An 18,401-nucleotide genomic window follows, 5' to 3' on the forward strand; every position below is an offset into this window, starting at 1 on the left:
TTAAAGAACAAAGACTACACAGACGTTTTAGCATAAATCACCATTAGCACAAACATTCAGGTTAATATGGCACATATTAGCATATTAAATATGCATAATATATGCATAAACATCGATCTTTTTCGCTTAGCGTTAACTGCGCATGGAATATGAAGATACGAAAATATATTATGTAAACAATAACGAAGTTCAGCCTAATTGGAATGTAACGCAGTGTAGTGTTCATAAAGTCCATTTTGCTACAGCGTAAAACCATTAACTAATTTCTGTTTAGAGATAGAATGTTTTCATTAAATACATTATTTTTAATCTTATAATCTTAATTGCATTAATAAAACCGCCCCAAGTCATTATTCTCAGCAGGCACGTGTTATACTCTTGATATATTAATTGACTGTTATATTTGTTTGAAAAATGTGAAAATAAGGTTTATTTGGCAACAATGTTGTATGTAGTACACTTGAGCTGTATCGTTGCCAGGCGATTCCCACCTTTCAAAACAAAACAACAGGTGGTTTATTAGAAGTGTTAGTTGAGATTTTGGTTTGAATTTCGAACAAAGCTGCACGAGGGCAATCTGCTCTAACCGTTCCTAATTCAGCAGTGTAAGTCTTAAGTAAAGACAGTGTAAAGCAGTTTATGGATAGCGAGTATAATATAATTTGGATGCTTTTGAAAACAAACTTGAAAGTGAAAAAAATTTGAATTATAAACTGTTTTATTGATGGCAGCTAACAGTGTGAAACAGAATAGGTTGTTTGTTGTTTTTTTAAATGCGGCGGTGTTATTTGTTCGTGAACCTTTGTTAAAACAATCGGGCCTGACTAGAGGGGGATCGGGGGACTACAGTCGTGGGGCCCGTGGAAATATGGGATAAAGAATAATGCATTCTCATTTTCATAATATACTCAAGGAAATATTACAGTACTGCGGGAAATCGGTTTGCCTCAAAAAATGTATATTCTCAACACATTTGGCTTCCGCCCACAAAAAATATAAAAAAATAAAAATAATACGCCCCTGAATGTACCACGAATTTATGAATACTTCAGAAATGGGCCCGGGAACATTACTGTCTGGATTTATTTACACGTATTAGTAATTAATTAATAAAATTATCAAGCCTACGTTTCTTAAGCAACAAATGACATAATAAAAGTATACAGTCAGTAAAAGTGTGTACACTTAAACTGTGGGATTTTGGATCACGGTGTGATGTTGAGACTGAGGTATTAGTTATTGTGGGGATTATGTAGTGGTAGTGTTGTCATGTATAGGTGGCGTGTTTGTCATTGTCTATACTATAATAAAAAATAATTAATTTACTAAAAACTTTACGTAACAGTGGCTGTTATTTAATGTTATAAGCAACATTGTGTAACAACAAAATGAAACTTTGCACCTGTATGGTGTACCGTACAATAATGCCAGTATTTACACAAAACCACGGTTAGTGAGGATCATATATGTTTGTGTACTAACATTCTTGTATGTTCCAGGTACCATAATCTCAATCAATACAACTGTAGTGTGCGTTGTTTTGACAGATGAATAATACAACAATAGTTTATAAACGTTTTTTTTCGCAGATGATCTGATTCCGTGTATGAAGTTTTCTGAATGATTATTTGGTTATTTAAAGCTTTAATCTGACGATCTCGTGAAGGAAAACTTAGCGTAAGCCTAAACATTTCTGAAAGTGATTTATGCATGAATGTATGGTCACGTTAATTAGAAGTCTTCAGAACTTATGATATGGATGAACTTGATACGAACAGTTTCAGGGCACGTGTGAAAATAATACGATAAGCTCTGATTAGTGGGTGATTTCGTTAGCACGTGCAAGAGTTAATAATAAGTAATGTATCTCAGAACGGCTGGTATAGGTATTACCACTTTTATTAATAAAGGAGAGAGCAACGTTTCGACCTTCATAGGTTATGTTCAGATTAACAAAAGGATAATAATAAGTAGGCAGACGGACAATAACTTGTATTCTCTCTTGACGCGGACTGACGCCGCTAGAAGGCGGGTTTCGATAGCCGTGGTGGGTAGAGCGCACATAGCCTTTTGTGTAGCTTTGTGACGATTTCCAATCAATTAGTTCAGTAACTTATAAGCATAATAAAGTGATATGTTTATGATGGAACGTGCCACTTTTCGAGAGAGCAATGGTCTGCCCTCTTCATGACCCACCCATAAACTAAGAAAATGTTTAGTAAATGCTTTACCTAACTGGTTTAAGCCAGCAGATATGGTTGATATATAAAACAACAAAAACATAACACTAGTTGCTGGATAATTAGACTAATTTTACTAAGAGGGGAGAAGAGCATATTTGAATAAGAACTAACGTTAATTATAACTCCAATTCGAAAGATAATGTCCCAGGATATCACACTATGTCTCCAGGTGTAATGTACACCTCAGGATAAATACAAAACGTTCTGTGACCAGCAAAGATGAAGCTAGAAGAACAAAAGCAAAATTAGTTTCACTCTTCAGTAAAGGTAACAGGTAGCCTTCACCTCATTGGAAGTGATGGCCAAGAAACTAGTCAAAAAAGTTTTATGAAGATTGAAGATCTCCAGCAGGCTGCTGTATTTGAGCCAGTTACTAGGTAATTTAGCTGTCCTTTCTTTCCACAACACTTAATCGTGATACTGAGAATGGCTTTAGGCCACTAACAGTGCTAAACTCTTTGGCAGTGCATTTCTCCTTGTAGGTAGATTTAGTAACTTCCATTATACCCTACCAAATCAATATGCTATCAATTCTGTACTCCAGTCCGAGCCAGGTTATGTCACTGTTAAAATTAAAATTTGGATTCATTACCATGAGTGTTGACCCACAGTTGTTGTTTTTGATAATAACCAGCTCAGGATTACATACAACCATTATATTCACATTTACATCTGGTTTTATATTTTGTGTTGTGCAGTGTTGTCTTGTTGTTGTTGTTTATATAAAGATTGAGGTCACATATAACCATTAAAACTACATTTACCACCAGTTTTATGGTTCTGTGTTGTTGTGGGCTGTTTTAGCCCCTTATCGAAGTAGTTTATTGTCTGACCTCTCATTCATCTTAATTTCTAAGCAGTGCTGTTAAGATCAAGGCATTATATCTTTGGTAGGCCATGTTTCAGATTGATGAAATGAAATGTTGTTTATGAGGACTGATAGGTAATCTGTGGTGATTGTAAAATTTGTTGGATTGGTAGTGTATGTGCTTAGAAAATAGCTAGAATTAATGTAATCCCTTAATAATTAGGGCATCAAAAAGTACATAATATATTCAAAACCTGTTTTATACCATTGAAAGTTGAAATAATGTATCCTTGTCATGATATAACATGGCTTAATATTTAAAAACAGAAAGAGGTCTGTTTCTCTATCTTAGCTGTCCCATTCTCTAAATTAAACTAAAACTGTTAAATAAATAAAGCTAAAAAATATATCATTCATATCATTATCAAGCTTTCTTTTAAACTTGCATACAATTACTGCTTCCACTACATTAGAAGGAAACTCATTCCAAAGGTCCAACCACCCTGTTAGAAAAACAAAACTGTCCAACTTAAGATGACTCCTAGCATGCCAGACTTTATATTTATTCCCTCTGGTTTTACTGTTCTTTTCATTAGATATGAAGAAAGATAATGCGTGAACACTAGTCTTTCTGGTCTTAACACTTACTTCTGTATTCTCAGAACAACTCGTATGTGTATTAGCAATTAATTAATATAAACTAAAGAACAACATTTCAACATTCTTAGGTCATCACTCCCATATATACTCCCCTTTTCAGCCATGGGTGATGGTCAGTTCCACTATTCATTGGTAAAAGTTGGCGGTTGGCATAACGGGTTTCTCGTCGTCATGAAAGACTTCTGCTTCTTCATCTCTCTTATATGCGAGTGACAAGGGTTTGTGGTAATATGCTGTATCACTTACATATGAGTGAAACACAGTGTGTTGTTAAAACCATGTCACATAAATGTGCTTCAAAGTAATTTAAATTTATAAGGGGCTGTTGGAGTCTGGTTTGCTAGACTTATTCTTTTGTTTTTGTTATGGTTTTAAAGTAATGTTTAGGCAGAAAAACTTGTACACATGTATTATATCATAATACAAAAAGTTGTTCAATGTATATATATATATATAGGTGTGTGTGTGTGTGTTTTACAGAACAAATGTTCCAATTGTAAATCCTTGTCAAATTTTTTTTATTATTATTTCTAAACTGGGTTACTTATTACAGAAATAAAATATACCTCTTGTTACAACAACAAAGATGAGAGTGATGTGGAATTAAATAGACTTTCATAGAGGTTCATGTTACACATTTTTTTTAAATGATCAAAATCTGATACTTATATCCAATAACCATAAATCTGGCAACCAATTACTAGTTAGTACAAAACATTAAGTTGGACTAAGGTGAAATTCCACAAATATGACCTTGGAAGCCAATGTGTTAAACACCTCAGTTGGACCCTTTCTAATTTTTCTTTTTTCAAGAGAAAACATTTTTAAGGATCTTAACCTCTCATATGACAACTTCTCCATCCCAGGCACCATTCTTGTAATCCTGCTCTGAACTCTTTCCAACAATTCAATATCCTTACCTTGGTAAGGATCCCAAGACTGTAAACAATACTCCAAATGTGGCATAACCAATGACCTTCACAATGAAATTATAACCTCTTTAGACTTGTATTCAATATTTCAGTAGATAGAACCTCAAATCCCATTTGCCTTACCACTAGCATCTGCATGACAATTGAATGGCTTAACAGACCGATCAACTATTACACCAAGGTCACTTTCTTTCATAACACTGTCAAGGTTATTCCTATCCAAATTATATTTATAATTCAAATTTAGTAACCCACACACATCATTTTGCATTTATTATAATTAAAGTCCATTTGCAATTTATTTACCCAACTCACAGCTAGCAACACCCAAAATTTTAATATCATCAACAAATGTAAGTAATAAATTGACTCTTCTTTCATCTGTGTTGTTGATGCAAATCGTAAAAAGCAAAGATCCTAAGACTGAACCCTCAGACGACCCACTTGTGACAATAATCTAGTTTGACTGAACTTAATTTATAACAACCCTTTTCTTTCTTCCTTCTTTTGTCCATTTTACTAAATTATCCTCCACACATGTAGAGAATTTTTTTAACAAGCCTTTCATGTAGCATCTTGTCATATGCTTTCTGAAAATCCAAGTATGCCAAATCTACACCTTTACTTTTGTATACTTAAACATTTAAGATAGATCAGTTAGATAGAAAGTCTGGACCTTAAGACTTGTAAGGTAAGATTTTCCCTTGATATGTTGATTATCAAATAAAATTATAAACTTTGTTAAATGGCATTACAAAGCATCTTTTAACAGACTTTTCCCACAGCAGATGTAACACTAATGAATTTGTAAGTAGTGAGAAAGTTTTTATCATCTCTTTTGAAAAGAGGAGTTATATTAGCTAACTTCCAGTCTTCTGGTACCTGTCCACTGTTTAAGGACTGACAAAATGTAGTAGCAAGTGGTTCACATATCCATCTTTAACTTCTTTCAGAAACCTTGGAAAAATATTACCTGGCACAGAAATCTTGTCATTTATATCTCCCAATTTTTTTTCTCAACAAGCTCAAAATTAATACAGTTATCTTCCAAGATCTGATTTCCATCTGCCAGCTGTTCAAGATGATAAATGCTGCTTAAATCTTCAGTAGTAAAAAAAGTTAATTAAAAGAATAATTTGATAATCTAGCCATCTCGCATTCATAAAGTACAAGAGCTCTACCCATTTGCTAACATTTTGTTTTCTCTTAATATAATTAAACAAATCCTTACTTTTATTTTGGAGGTAGGGTTATCACACATGTTAATTCTGGACTGTAAACAAAACAATGATTACATACTTAGCTGTGTGTTGGGCAGTGTGTAATTGTGCACTCAACTGAGTCAGAGCCAAGCAAAGGAAATAACACTCAACCAGTCATGTGATTGAATATGTTATAGAATATAGTAGCCTCATATAATAGAGCCTAAAATATTAGAAATATAGTAACGACAAGATAGAAGTTTATTTCCTCACAAGGGCAACAAAACTATTAATGCTTTTTTGTGAACAAATAATGCAAAATTCTTCAAAGATAAACTAAATAAACTTAATCAAGTAGCCCTGTGTGACATCAGTGTGTAACTGAGAAAGTGTTTATATGCTGCTAAAAGATGGTGCCTGTAATCTTTATCAGTTGAAATGTAGCTCCAGAAAGTATGGTGTAAATAAACCATTTTAGTTAACATAATTTTGACTTTCAGTAACTAAACGTGCATATTCATACTGTTCAATGTATATACATTTCTTTATCCATATAAATAGTATTTTTTGTTATATGTCCATGTAACTACTTTACAGTTAATATGAAATTATGTTTGAAACACATTTACATCATGAACGAACATCTGTAATTGGTTCGACCGTTTTTAGTGAGTAAGGTAGAATGTCTGTAATTGGCTCGACCGTTTTCAGTGAGTACGGTAGAATGTCTGTAATTGGCTCGACCGTTTTCAGTGAGTACGGTAGAATGTTTGTAATTGGCTCAACCATTTTCAGTGAGTACGGTAGAATGTCTGTAATTAGCTCGACCGTTTTCAGTAAGTACGGTAGAATGTCTGTAATTGGCTCGACCGTTTTCAGTGAGTATGGTAGAATGTCTGTAATTGGCTCGACCGTTTTCAGTGAATATGGTAGAATGTCTGTAATTGGCTCGACCGTTTTCAGTGAGTACGGTAGAATGTCTGTAATTGGCTCGACCGTTTTCAGTGAGTACGGTAGAGTGTCTGTAATTGGCTCGACCTTTTTCAGTGAGTAGGTAGAATGTCTGTAATTAGCTCGACCGTTTTCAGTGAGTACGGTAGAATGTCTGTAATTGGCTCGACCGTTTTCAGTGAGTACGGTAGAATGTCTGTAATTGGCTTGACCGTTTTCAGTGAGTACGGTAGAATGTCTGTAATTGGCTCGACCGTTTTCAGTGGGTATAAGGATAATCTTGCATCTTCAAAAATAATAATTAAAAGTATTAGGGGACCACAATGTAAGCCAGGCATCAACAAATCTTGAGAAGCAGGTCACTGTGGAAATTAAAACTTTCATTGTAGCACTTAGTATTTTCTTCCATTTTATTTGTGTATAAAGATTTGCCAAATACAATCTGTATCTGGAACAGTTCTAGGTCCTTGGAAGTCCAGAATTATTTTCTGGTTCTTTGAATCCCAAATCAAACTTTGTTTCTTGAATTCTAATAGTGGATTCAGCACTACTTTACGTTTTTTGAGGAAGGAAATTGTGGTTTCACAGCATGTTTTTAATTTCACACCATGTTATTTTCTTCTTCTTTTTCAGTTGTACCAGTTAGTGCAAATCTTAGACTCAGGTGAGACAAAAGGCAATTTCAGACAATACTATTAACTGGTTGTTGATATCATGTAATTGTTAGTGTGCATTATTTGCTATGAAAGTAAATATATGTAGTCCCCATTTTTCAGCACAACTAGTAGTTTTTAGTTAGGTTAAGCACAGCTGGTTCCTGAGTTTTGGGACTGACTCCTACTTCTGAAAATATTTGTCAAGGCCTGCTCTAAGCTTTCCACAATAGTAATTACTTTAGTTCCTCCAGGTGGGTAAAAAGTGTGGCATGTTGGAATAGTGTAGAGAGTTCTCATAGATCAGTCTTGTTTTAAATAGTTTATATGCTTCAAAAACCAGTGTTGATATGTGTCTTGTTATTTAATGTCCCCACAAAATGTTTCAGAAGTGTTAGATCAGAAGTTTCTTTTATTTATTTCAGTTGATCAAGCTTTTGAGTTGTTTTACCAATGGAAATAGAGCACTTGTAGTGTTCTGTTTATTTTTTTTATTTATAGTGTGCTCTCTGAACGTGGGATTAATGCAACAAGCAGTGCTATTATGAAACGTATGTAATCGATTCAGAATATTGTAACAGAGAAACTCTGAAAAACAAATAAGCAATGAGGCAGATTTGCATTCTTAAGTTAAATATGTTGTATAAAGTTTCTTTTAACATTGAAAACTGTAACTGTTTTAACTTGGAGGGCTTTTAATATATAAAAAATAAAATGTTTTTGTTTGTTGAATACTACAGAGTGAAATAACTGAAATTTCAATAATGTTTAATATTTCTTGTGCATAATTACTAATTATGGGCTATGATAAGATGTCTGGGTGTTTCATGAAAGGAATTTTGGTTTTTGAATGTGATCACTTAGATCTCACAGAAGAGCAAGTTTTACAACATAAAGTTGCTGAACTACATGAACGTCTACGCCATGCAGAAATGCTGAACCACGAACGGAGGAGGGACGTTTTAACTCTACGTAACCATCTGAGTTTGTTGTTGAAAGCTGGTGGACCTCCAAATAAGGAGGACAACAGGAGTGTTCATCTTGGCCGAGGAACTCTCTGGCAGGAGACTCAGCAACTCCTAGCACATGCACGAGATGAGGTAGACATCCAGATACCGTCCATCCACCATTACCTTCCACACCTTTTGAACTCTCCAGACAGCTTGAAACCTTCTCTTAAAGTTTCTAAAGGTCATAGTGGAGGTTAGTTAAAATATTAGTTTAAGGTTAAATAGTTCTTTTAGAAATGTATAAAATTATGGAAATGTGTTTTAAAAAAACATAAGTTACTTCCTCTAAAGAACTTCTGTGTACTAATAACTTTTTGTTAGGTTCTGCATTGATTTTGTTATTGCAAATTTGTAGCTTGAAGTTTAAAAAAGTGCTTTTACAGTAGGACAGCTGTGTTTCCCTTAAACACGTGTGTTCCAAGTTTAATATAGTGTATACTTAAATTAGAAAGAAGCCTTAATGTAGGAGGCCTCAGTTCTCTTCCTGTGGTTCACTATAAATTATAAATAAGTTTGTTATTAATCTAATTTTAGAACAAATAAACTTTCAGCATAACTTGGATATTGTGACCTTGTGTTGTCTGCTCCAAATCCTTCAAGAGTCTTGTATTTTGATGTAATAGACTCCAGTTTCACTGCTGTAGGTAGTTTGTACCTTATAACTACTGAATATTTTTATATACAAGTAAAATGTGTTAAATTTATTGTTTTCTTCAAAATTCATTCATCTATAAGTCAAAGTGAAGTGTAAAACAAGAACAGATCAAGTATGGTACTATTGTGCTATACTGTATGCCAACTGAAGAAATGTGTAAACTGTGCAGAAGTTTGAAGGTAGTGAAAGCTCGCCAAATTATACAGAATGTGAAATGGAAAATAAGTTAAAATTATTTTATTTCTTTTATAACACATGAAACAACAAAAGGAAACATTGAATCAAATTTCTAACAACTGAGGAATTATATTGGCATTTAATTACCAGTAACAGGCAGATCATTTAAGTATGATTTTAATTACTGAGTGCACATTTGACCACCATAGATAGTTGTTTAACATCAGGGAAACTGTTAAGTTCCTAATGTTATGTATCTAAATGGAAGATATCTGCTAAGTGAGGGGATATGTCAGGTGCTATGTTCTCTTGATTGTTAGCATGGATTTATTCATCTGAAAATATCCACTTGTGTGACATGCATAGCTCTTATTATGCTATTATTCATCCAACCATTTTGTTTCACCTCTTTTACAATTCTGCTCAGAAATTTGACCTTTGGAATTATCTTGCACTTAAATATTACCATGGGGAGTAACTTCCCACTGTCAGCAGTGTGAAATGTTAATAGCATTGCATCCATATTGATTATGTTACGTGTATAATATTATCTTCCTTAAACTTTGCGTAAATGAGTGAAAGTATCCAAACTTTTACTCGAAGTCTTCAGGCAGTTTTTTAGACATTGTCATGTGCTGTTTGATGTACAGTCTTTTTGTGCACATGAATTGAAAACACCAAGATGCATAACCTTTAAAGAATTTTTGGTTATTCCTTAGCTAAGTTGATGTGGTGTATGAATTGAGGTTTGGACAAACTGTAAAAAAGTCTCCTCTTATATGCCAGTGGTGGAAGGAGCATGAATGTATATTATTACACCTCTTATTTTTAGAGCAAGTAAAATAAATGTATTTGGTTAATACATCCCTTAAGTAATGTCCAATTTCAGGTTCAGAAAAGGAGAAAGGATTTCAAATGCTTTTAATATTATTTAATCACTAATGTATGTTTCATTATTATGAATTACTTCCTGCCAATGATTCACAAGTCTCTGAATGCCACTTCTGTGAAATTCATGGGGTTTGGAGGAAAAGAATGTAGAGATGGTAGTTTTGATATCTTCATGTGTTCCAAGCTCTTTTCCATCAAGATAGTTTTGCAAACATTGAAATAGATGATAATCAGATGGGGCAAAGTCTGGAGAATAAGCAGGATGTGGAAGTGTTTCCAAGTTTAGCTTTTCAATCTTTGCAGATGTGATCCTTGCTGTATGGGGCCATGCATTATTCTGGTTCAATCTTTGCAGATGTGATCCTTGCTGTATGGGGCCTTACATTATTCTGGTGTAACCTAACACCTTTACAATTGATCAAAGCAGACCTCTTTTATTTCAGTGCAACATTGGGATGCTCTAACTGCTGACAACAGAAGTTTGATTTAATCATTACATTGAGTGGCAGCAACTCAAAGTGGATCATACCAACAATATCCCACCAAATGCTTAACAACACTTTCCTAAGGTGGAGGTCCATTTTGGGTTGTGCTATAGCCAGTTTACCTGCACAGAGGCATTGCCTGCAGCACTTACCATTTTTATAAAATATCCATTTTTCATCTCCGGTCACTAACTTGTCCAAAAAAGGTAAGTTACATTCACAAAAGTGCAGAGAAGTGCAAATGTTCATTTTGTTCTAAGGATGGCTTCTGTCAAATCATGGGGGACCCATTTTCCACGTTTTTACACCTCTCCAAGCTGTTGCAGATGATGGTGAACTGTTGAATGGGTTGAATTAAGCTTCTGTGGTAGTTCTTCAACTATTACAACACAATCTTCATCAAGAGCAGCCAGCAGCAAGTCATCATTAAACTCAGCAGGACAATCTGAATGTGGTGCATCACTTAAACTGTAGTTACCTGATCTGAACTTCTTAAACCACCTTCAACATTTTTTTTCATTGAGAGACTCTGCACCATAAACACCTTGAATGTTTCATGTAGTTTCTGCTGGGCTATTGCCTTTTTCAAACTCAAAGCATTATATGCCTAAAGGTTTATTTGATTAATGATCTGAAAATGTGGAGTTGGGTTAGTTTCTTTTATTTGTCTGAACATTTTTATATATGTCCTACTACATATTTTAGTCATTAAAACCTTCTACAAAGACAGAAATGATGTTGCACTCTCTGTATTAAATTTTCAGACATTACTTATAGGATGATGATAGTTCTTCCCCATAAGGTGGACAGTTAGTGTAACTTGGTAATCAACTAATCATCAGATCTGTTACTTGATCATTGTCAACTATGTAGTTATTCACACAAACAGACATGAATAGTTAGAATAATTGAAAATATTAATAACTGGAAACAGATTCTGAGTAGTTGATTACTTTCATTAGCTGTGACAGTAATTGAGTTAAATAACAATGAATTAATTAAAAATAATAATGAGAAATTATCATGACAGTATTTGTAATACTTGAATAGTTAGAATAAATGAAAACAGAGCAGTGAAAATGTGTAAAGTAGTAGTTCATATCCTCAGTGAGACTGGTGCAAATGTGTAAAGTAGTAGTTCATATCCTCAATCAGACTTCATATCCTCAGTGAGACTGGTGCAAATGTGTAAAGTAGCAATTCATATCCTTAATCAGACTGGTGCAAATGTGTAAAGTAGCAGTTCATATCTTCAATCAGACTGGTGTAAATGTGTAAAGTAGCAGTTCATATCCTCAATCAGACTGGTGCAAATGTGTAAAGTAGCAGTTCCTCAGTGAGACTGCTGCAAATGTGTAAAGTAGTAGTTCATATCCTCAGTGAGACTGCTGCAAATGTGTAAAGTAGCAGTTCATATCCTCAGTGAGACTGCTGCAAATGTGTAAAGTAGCAGTTCATATCCTCAATCAGACTGGTGCAAATGTGTAAAGTAGTAGTTCATATCCTCAATCAGATTGGTGCAAATGTGTAAAGTAGCAGTTCATATCCTCAGTGAGACTGGTGTAAATGTGTAAAGTAGTAGTTCATATCCTCAGTGAGACTGGTGTAAATGTGTAAAGTAGTAGTTCATATCCTCAGTGATACTGGTGCAAATGTGTAAAGTAGTAGTTCATATTCTCAGTGAGACTGCTGCAAATGTGTAAAGTAGTAGTTCATATTCTCAGTGAGACTGCTGCAAATGTGTAAAGTAGTAGTTCATATCCTCAGTGAGACTGCTGCAAATGTGTAAAGTAGTAGTTCATATCCTCAATCAGACTTCATATCCTCAGTGAGACTGGTGCAAATGTGTAAAGTAGCAGTTCATATCCTCAGTGAGACTGGTGCAAATGTGTAAAGTAGTAGTTCATATTCTCAGTGAGACTGCTGCAAATGTGTAAAGTAGTAGTTCATATCCTCAGTGAGACTGCTGCAAATGTGTAAAGTAGTAGTTCATATTCTCAGTGAGACTGCTGCAAATGTGTAAAGTAGCAGTTCATATCCTTAGTGAGACTGCTGCAAATGTGTAAAGTAGTAGTTCATATTCTCAGTGAGACTGCTGCAAATGTGTAAAGTAGCAGTTCATATCCTCAATCAGACTGGTGCAAATGTGTAAAGTAGTAGTTCATATTCTCAGTGAGACTGGTGCAAATGTGTAAAGTAGCAATTCATATCCTCAATCAGACTGGTGTAAATGTGTAAAGTAGCAGTTCATATCCTCAATCAGACTGGTGCAAATGTGTAAAGTAGCAGTTCATATCCTCAGTGAGACTGCTGCAAATGTGTAAAGTAGTAGTTCATATCCTCAGTGAGACTGCTGCAAATGTGTAAAGTAGCAGTTCATATCTTCAGTGAGACTGGTGCAAATGTGTAAAGTAGCAGTTTATATCCTCAATCAGACTGGTGCAAATGTGTAAAGTAGTAGTTCATATCCTCAATCAGATTGGTGCAAATGTGTAAAGTAGCAGTTCATATCCTCAGTGAGACTGGTGTAAATGTGTAAAGTAGTAGTTCATATCCTCAGTGAGACTGGTGTAAATGTGTAAAGTAGCAGTTTATATCCTCAATCAGACTGGTGCAAATGTGTAAAGTAGTAGTTCATATCCTCAATCAGATTGGTGCAAATGTGTAAAGTAGCAGTTCATATCCTCAGTGAGACTGGTGCAAATGTGTAAAGTAGCAGTTTGTATCCTCAGTGAGACTGGTGCAAAAGTGTAAAGTAGCAGTTCATATCTTCAATCAGACTAGTGCAAATGTGTAAAGTAGCAGTTCATATCCTCAATCAGACTGGTACAAATATGTAAAGTAGCAGTTCATATCCTCGATCAGAATGGTGCAAATGTGTAAAGTGGCAGTTCATATTCTCAGTGAGACTGGTGCAAATGTGTAAAGTAGCAATTCATATCCTTAATCAGACTGGTGCAAATGTGTAAAGTAGCAGTTCATATCTTCAATCAGACTGGTGTAAATGTGTAAAGTAGCAGTTCATATCTTCAATCAGACTGGTGTAAATGTGTAAAGTAGCAGTTCATATCCTCAATCAGACTGGTGCAAATGTGTAAAGTAGCAGTTCATATCCTCAGTGAGACTGCTGCAAATGTGTAAAGTAGTAGTTCATATCCTCAGTGAGACTGCTGCAAATGTGTAAAGTAGCAGTTCATATCTTCAGTGAGACTGCTGCAAATGTGTAAAGTAGCAGTTCATATCTTCAGTGAGACTGGTGCAAATGTGTAAAGTAGCAGTTCATATCCTCAATCAGACTGGTGCAAATGTGTAAAGTAGTAGTTCATATCCTCAATCAGATTGGTGCAAATGTGTAAAGTAGCAGTTCATATCCTCAGTGAGACTGGTGCAAATGTGTAAAGTAGTAGTTCATATTCTCAGTGAGACTGCTGCAAATGTGTAAAGTAGTAGTTCATATTCTCAGTGAGACTGCTGCAAATGTGTAAAGTAGCAGTTCATATCCTCAGTGAGACTGCTGCAAATGTGTAAAGTAGTAGTTCATATTCTCAGTGAGACTGCTGCAAATGTGTAAAGTAGTAGTTCATATCCTCAGTGAGACTGGTGCAAATGTGTAAAGTAGTAGTTCATATCCTCAGTGATACTGCTGCAAATGTGTAAAGTAGTAGTTCATATTCTCAGTGAGACTGCTGCAAATGTGTAAAGTAGCAGTTCATATCCTCAATCAGACTGGTGCAAATGTGTAAAGTAGTAGTTCATATTCTCAGTGAGACTGGTGCAAATGTGTAAAGTAGCAATTCATATCCTTAATCAGACTGGTGCAAATGTGTAAAGTAGCAGTTCATATCTTCAATCAGACTGGTGTAAATGTGTAAAGTAGCAGTTCATATCCTCAATCAGACTGGTGCAAATGTGTAAAGTAGCAGTTCATATCCTCAATCAGACTGGTGCAAATGTGTAAAGTAGCAGTTCATATCCTCAGTGAGACTGGTGTAAATGTGTAAAGTAGCAGTTCATATCCTCAATCAGACTGGTGCAAATGTGTAAAGTAGCAGTTCATATCCTCAGTGAGACTGCTGCAAATGTGTAAAGTAGTAGTTCATATCCTCAGTGAGACTGCTGCAAATGTGTAAAGTAGCAGTTCATATCTTCAGTGAGACTGGTGCAAATGTGTAAAGTAGCAGTTCATATCCTCAATCAGACTGGTGCAAATGTGTAAAGTAGTAGTTCATATCCTCAATCAGATTGGTGCAAATGTGTAAAGTAGCAGTTCATATCCTCAGTGAGACTGGTGCAAATGTGTAAAGTAGCAGTTCATATCCTCAGTGAGACTGGTGCAAAAGTGTAAAGTAGCAGTTCATATCTTCAATCAGACTAGTGCAAATGTGTAAAGTAGCAGTTCGTATCCTCAGTGAGACTGGTGCAAAAGTGTAAAGTAGCAGTTCATATCTTCAATCAGACTAGTGCAAATGTGTAAAGTAGCAGTTCATATCCTCAATCAGACTGGTACAAATATGTAAAGTAGCAGTTCATATCCTCGATCAGAATGGTGCAAATGTGTAAAGTGGCAGTTAGATCAGAATGGTGTGAGTTAATAATATTAGAAATGTACAAACTGCTAGCGTATATCCTAAGAGAATGTTTAATAATGCTGCATAATTCAAGTTTTCAGAGTATATTGTGACCATTTGAAGGTAAAAATAATGTAGCTACTGTTTAGTAGACTGGAAAAAAATCTAACTTGCTAGCATTGTTACAATGACAAGTAATCACATGTACTAATTTGTGTGAATCCTGGGTTTCACATTGTATGTGTTCTTTATTTAATAAAAGAGACTGTAGCAATGTAATATGGTTCCTTTAGCAGCAAAATAATGAGAAAAGTATTTCCTTCATGTTACATATGTGTGATGTCCCCACATTTGTCTTGTTTGGCTTCCCACTGCAACAAGACAGGTCTGTGAGCAAGAGAAATAAGATGAGTGTGTTAAGTGTAATTATAGTATTAATGATAGTAGGCAGCTACAGGACTTGCACGTGATATTAGTTGGACAAGGAAAAGTGATAACATTGTAATAAGATAGGTACATGATCTGCAGGTGAGAAGCTAACTGTAATATGAAAGCTTCACCATCCTGTATTTTATCAGTATAAAACAAACATTATCATACATGTTTAAGTTATTGTAAGTTTGTGCAAACATAAAGATAGGAAATACTTGAGTAGTAGACATTGATACAGTTTTAGTAATTAAGACTATACTGTCTGTAATGCAAACCTACAGTACTATGTACAATCACAAGATTTTACTACCTAACATTAGCACTAAATACAGACACTAAAGGATAGTGTTAATATTTAAATACATTTGTATATATGTTTGTATTGTTTTAATATATTATTTTAAAATGAGTATACTGATCATTAACTACATTAGATTATTTGTTGCCATTAAATCATTCTGTTATTTATTAATGACAGTAGATATGACTCTTTGAATTTAAGCTTAATATCAATGTTATGATTTAGATAGTTTATAAAGCATGAATGTTAAATTTAGTTATTTTTGGAATGAATAGTTTATCACAGGATTGTTTACATAATGGATTTTGAACCATACATAGTGTAATTCAGTAGTTATGAATTGGTGATTGTTATGTTGTTGCATTGTATTACTATAATCTTGCATTTTTCTCATTATTTTAAATGAGTATTATTGCATCTAGTAGTGTGTGAAGCATTCTTTGCTTCTTTGAGATATAAATTTGCATTATATTCAGTTCAACACTGAGTTAAATAGATCTAGTCTGTGTAATTGTGAGACCAGCCACAAACAGGAGTATAGTGACAATTTTTATAGTAAAATGATCATAGTCTGTATTGTAATAACAATTGTCATTTGCATTCTAAAGTAATCAAACCAACCTGAATATAATTTCATGACAGAGACAATTACATTTGTAGCTCTGGGTACAGCTGAGTGTAACAAACATTTGTATATATGTTTGTATTGTTTTAATATATTTTTTAAAATGAGTATACTGTGTTTATTATTAAAAGGAATTCAACCCATTCATAAAACCTGACATGTTTTAACATCAATCTTTGTTGCTGAATGTAGCTGAGTAATGGGTTTGTTTAGAATATATAAAAGGATAAAGTTTGTGTTTATCTATCTCGGTGAGGAAAGGAACAGAATGAAACATTTGAGTATGTGAGAGAGAAACATGTTTAAAAAAAGATAAAGTTAAGAGAGTGGTTACAGAAAATGTTTGTAATCTTTAGTTGATGCTTGTAAAACACTGTAGTTAATAGAGTGGTTACAGAAAATGTTTGAAATCTTTAGTTGATGCTTGTAAAACACTGTAGTTAATAGAGTGGTTACAGAAAATGTTTGTAATCTTTAGTTGATGCTTGTAAAACACTGTGAGATAAATTCATGTTCGTTGCATTGTTTTCAAGATTACAAAGTAGAAAAAAGGTCAGTTGTGATAATCAGGGTTTTATGATAGTACTAATACTTGTGAAATTTAAGGTTAAATTATTTATCTTCCATTACTGCAGAATCCCTAAACTAATTTTAAGATTAATAAGGAATAATTAAAAAAAACTGAAATTAGTAAAATCAACCAGATTGAGCCATGGTCTGGGTGCTACAACATCTTTATTAGTAAAAGTAGTGAAACCAACCAAACTGAGACACTAAGTGCTACAACATTGCAACATTCTTATTAACAAAAAACATCCTAAATAATGAAAACTGAAAATATATGAATTTGTTTTTATTAAGTGTTTTGATTATTATTTAATGATAACATTATTTGAAACATACATGAAAATTTTAGTTGTAGTTGATATAAGGTGTTGGTATAATTGTCTGTATATATTGATGAACAAGAATGGTTGTCACACATTTCTTCATGGCTGTAGGAACAAGCAGTCAAAGACTTGATCAGTAATGAATGCTGTCTAGTTTTTATGGTAAATTTTGTATACCTCATCAATTTTTCTCATTATCAGCTTGTTACACTTCAATTAAGATTTGAGGATTTTCTCCTGTCTAAAATTAATCTGTTTTAAAGGTTACATTACAAGACCTTCTGATGCTGAGTTTTTCTAATCTGTAATTAGGATAATGTGCAAGGTACTAAATTTCAGTGTTCTGTAGAAACTATATCTACACTTTTGAACTGTTTTAGTAAAGCAAAATAAGTTCTTCCATGATCAGCTGCCTTTCTCACACTGAAGCTTGTGAAGAAGATTAAACAGTTTAATACTGATCATAAGAACACAGAAATGTTTTGCAGCTAAAATAGATTCTTTTCTTGGGATTATAAATAAGATGAATATAAAACATTTTTTCCTGAATAGCAGTGATGGTTTGTTTATCAAAGAAACTTTGAAAACAGACATTCTCGTGTGAATTAATAGGTGTCATTAATTGTTATTGATACATTCCAAATATTGCATTATTTTATGCAATGTTAATCACATCTTTTGTTGAATAATTTAGTGACAATGGTGTTGGGCATACCGACCGTAAAACGTGAAGTCCAGAGTTATCTTATGTCAACACTGCAGAATTTGATTGAAAATATGTCGCCATCTGAAAAGAAAGATACAATCATCATTGTCTTTATTGCTGAGGTTTGTGTGTACTTGTGGATTTGTTGAAAGTAATGCTTCATTACTTTAAATGCTGATAATAGTTTGATAGGAATGAAAATTGATCTAGAT

At 34.0% G+C, this 18,401-nt stretch overlaps 1 protein-coding gene across 1 annotated transcript in view; it reads left to right on the top strand.

Annotated features, from left to right (window-relative positions):
- Positions 1 to 18,401, top strand: part of Mgat4a (alpha-1,3-mannosyl-glycoprotein 4-beta-N-acetylglucosaminyltransferase a) — a 58,743-nt gene that overhangs the window by 15,781 nt on the left and 24,561 nt on the right. The window contains exons 2-3 of the mRNA XM_076462932.1: positions 8,314 to 8,652; positions 18,178 to 18,311. Of these exons, the coding sequence (XP_076319047.1) occupies positions 8,314 to 8,652; positions 18,178 to 18,311 (473 nt within the window). The remainder of the gene's footprint in view (positions 1 to 8,313; positions 8,653 to 18,177; positions 18,312 to 18,401) is intronic.

This window comes from Tachypleus tridentatus, chromosome 10 (genome assembly GCF_004210375.1).
Source record: "Tachypleus tridentatus isolate NWPU-2018 chromosome 10, ASM421037v1, whole genome shotgun sequence".
NCBI classification, from domain to species: Eukaryota; Metazoa; Arthropoda; class Merostomata; order Xiphosura; family Limulidae; genus Tachypleus; species Tachypleus tridentatus.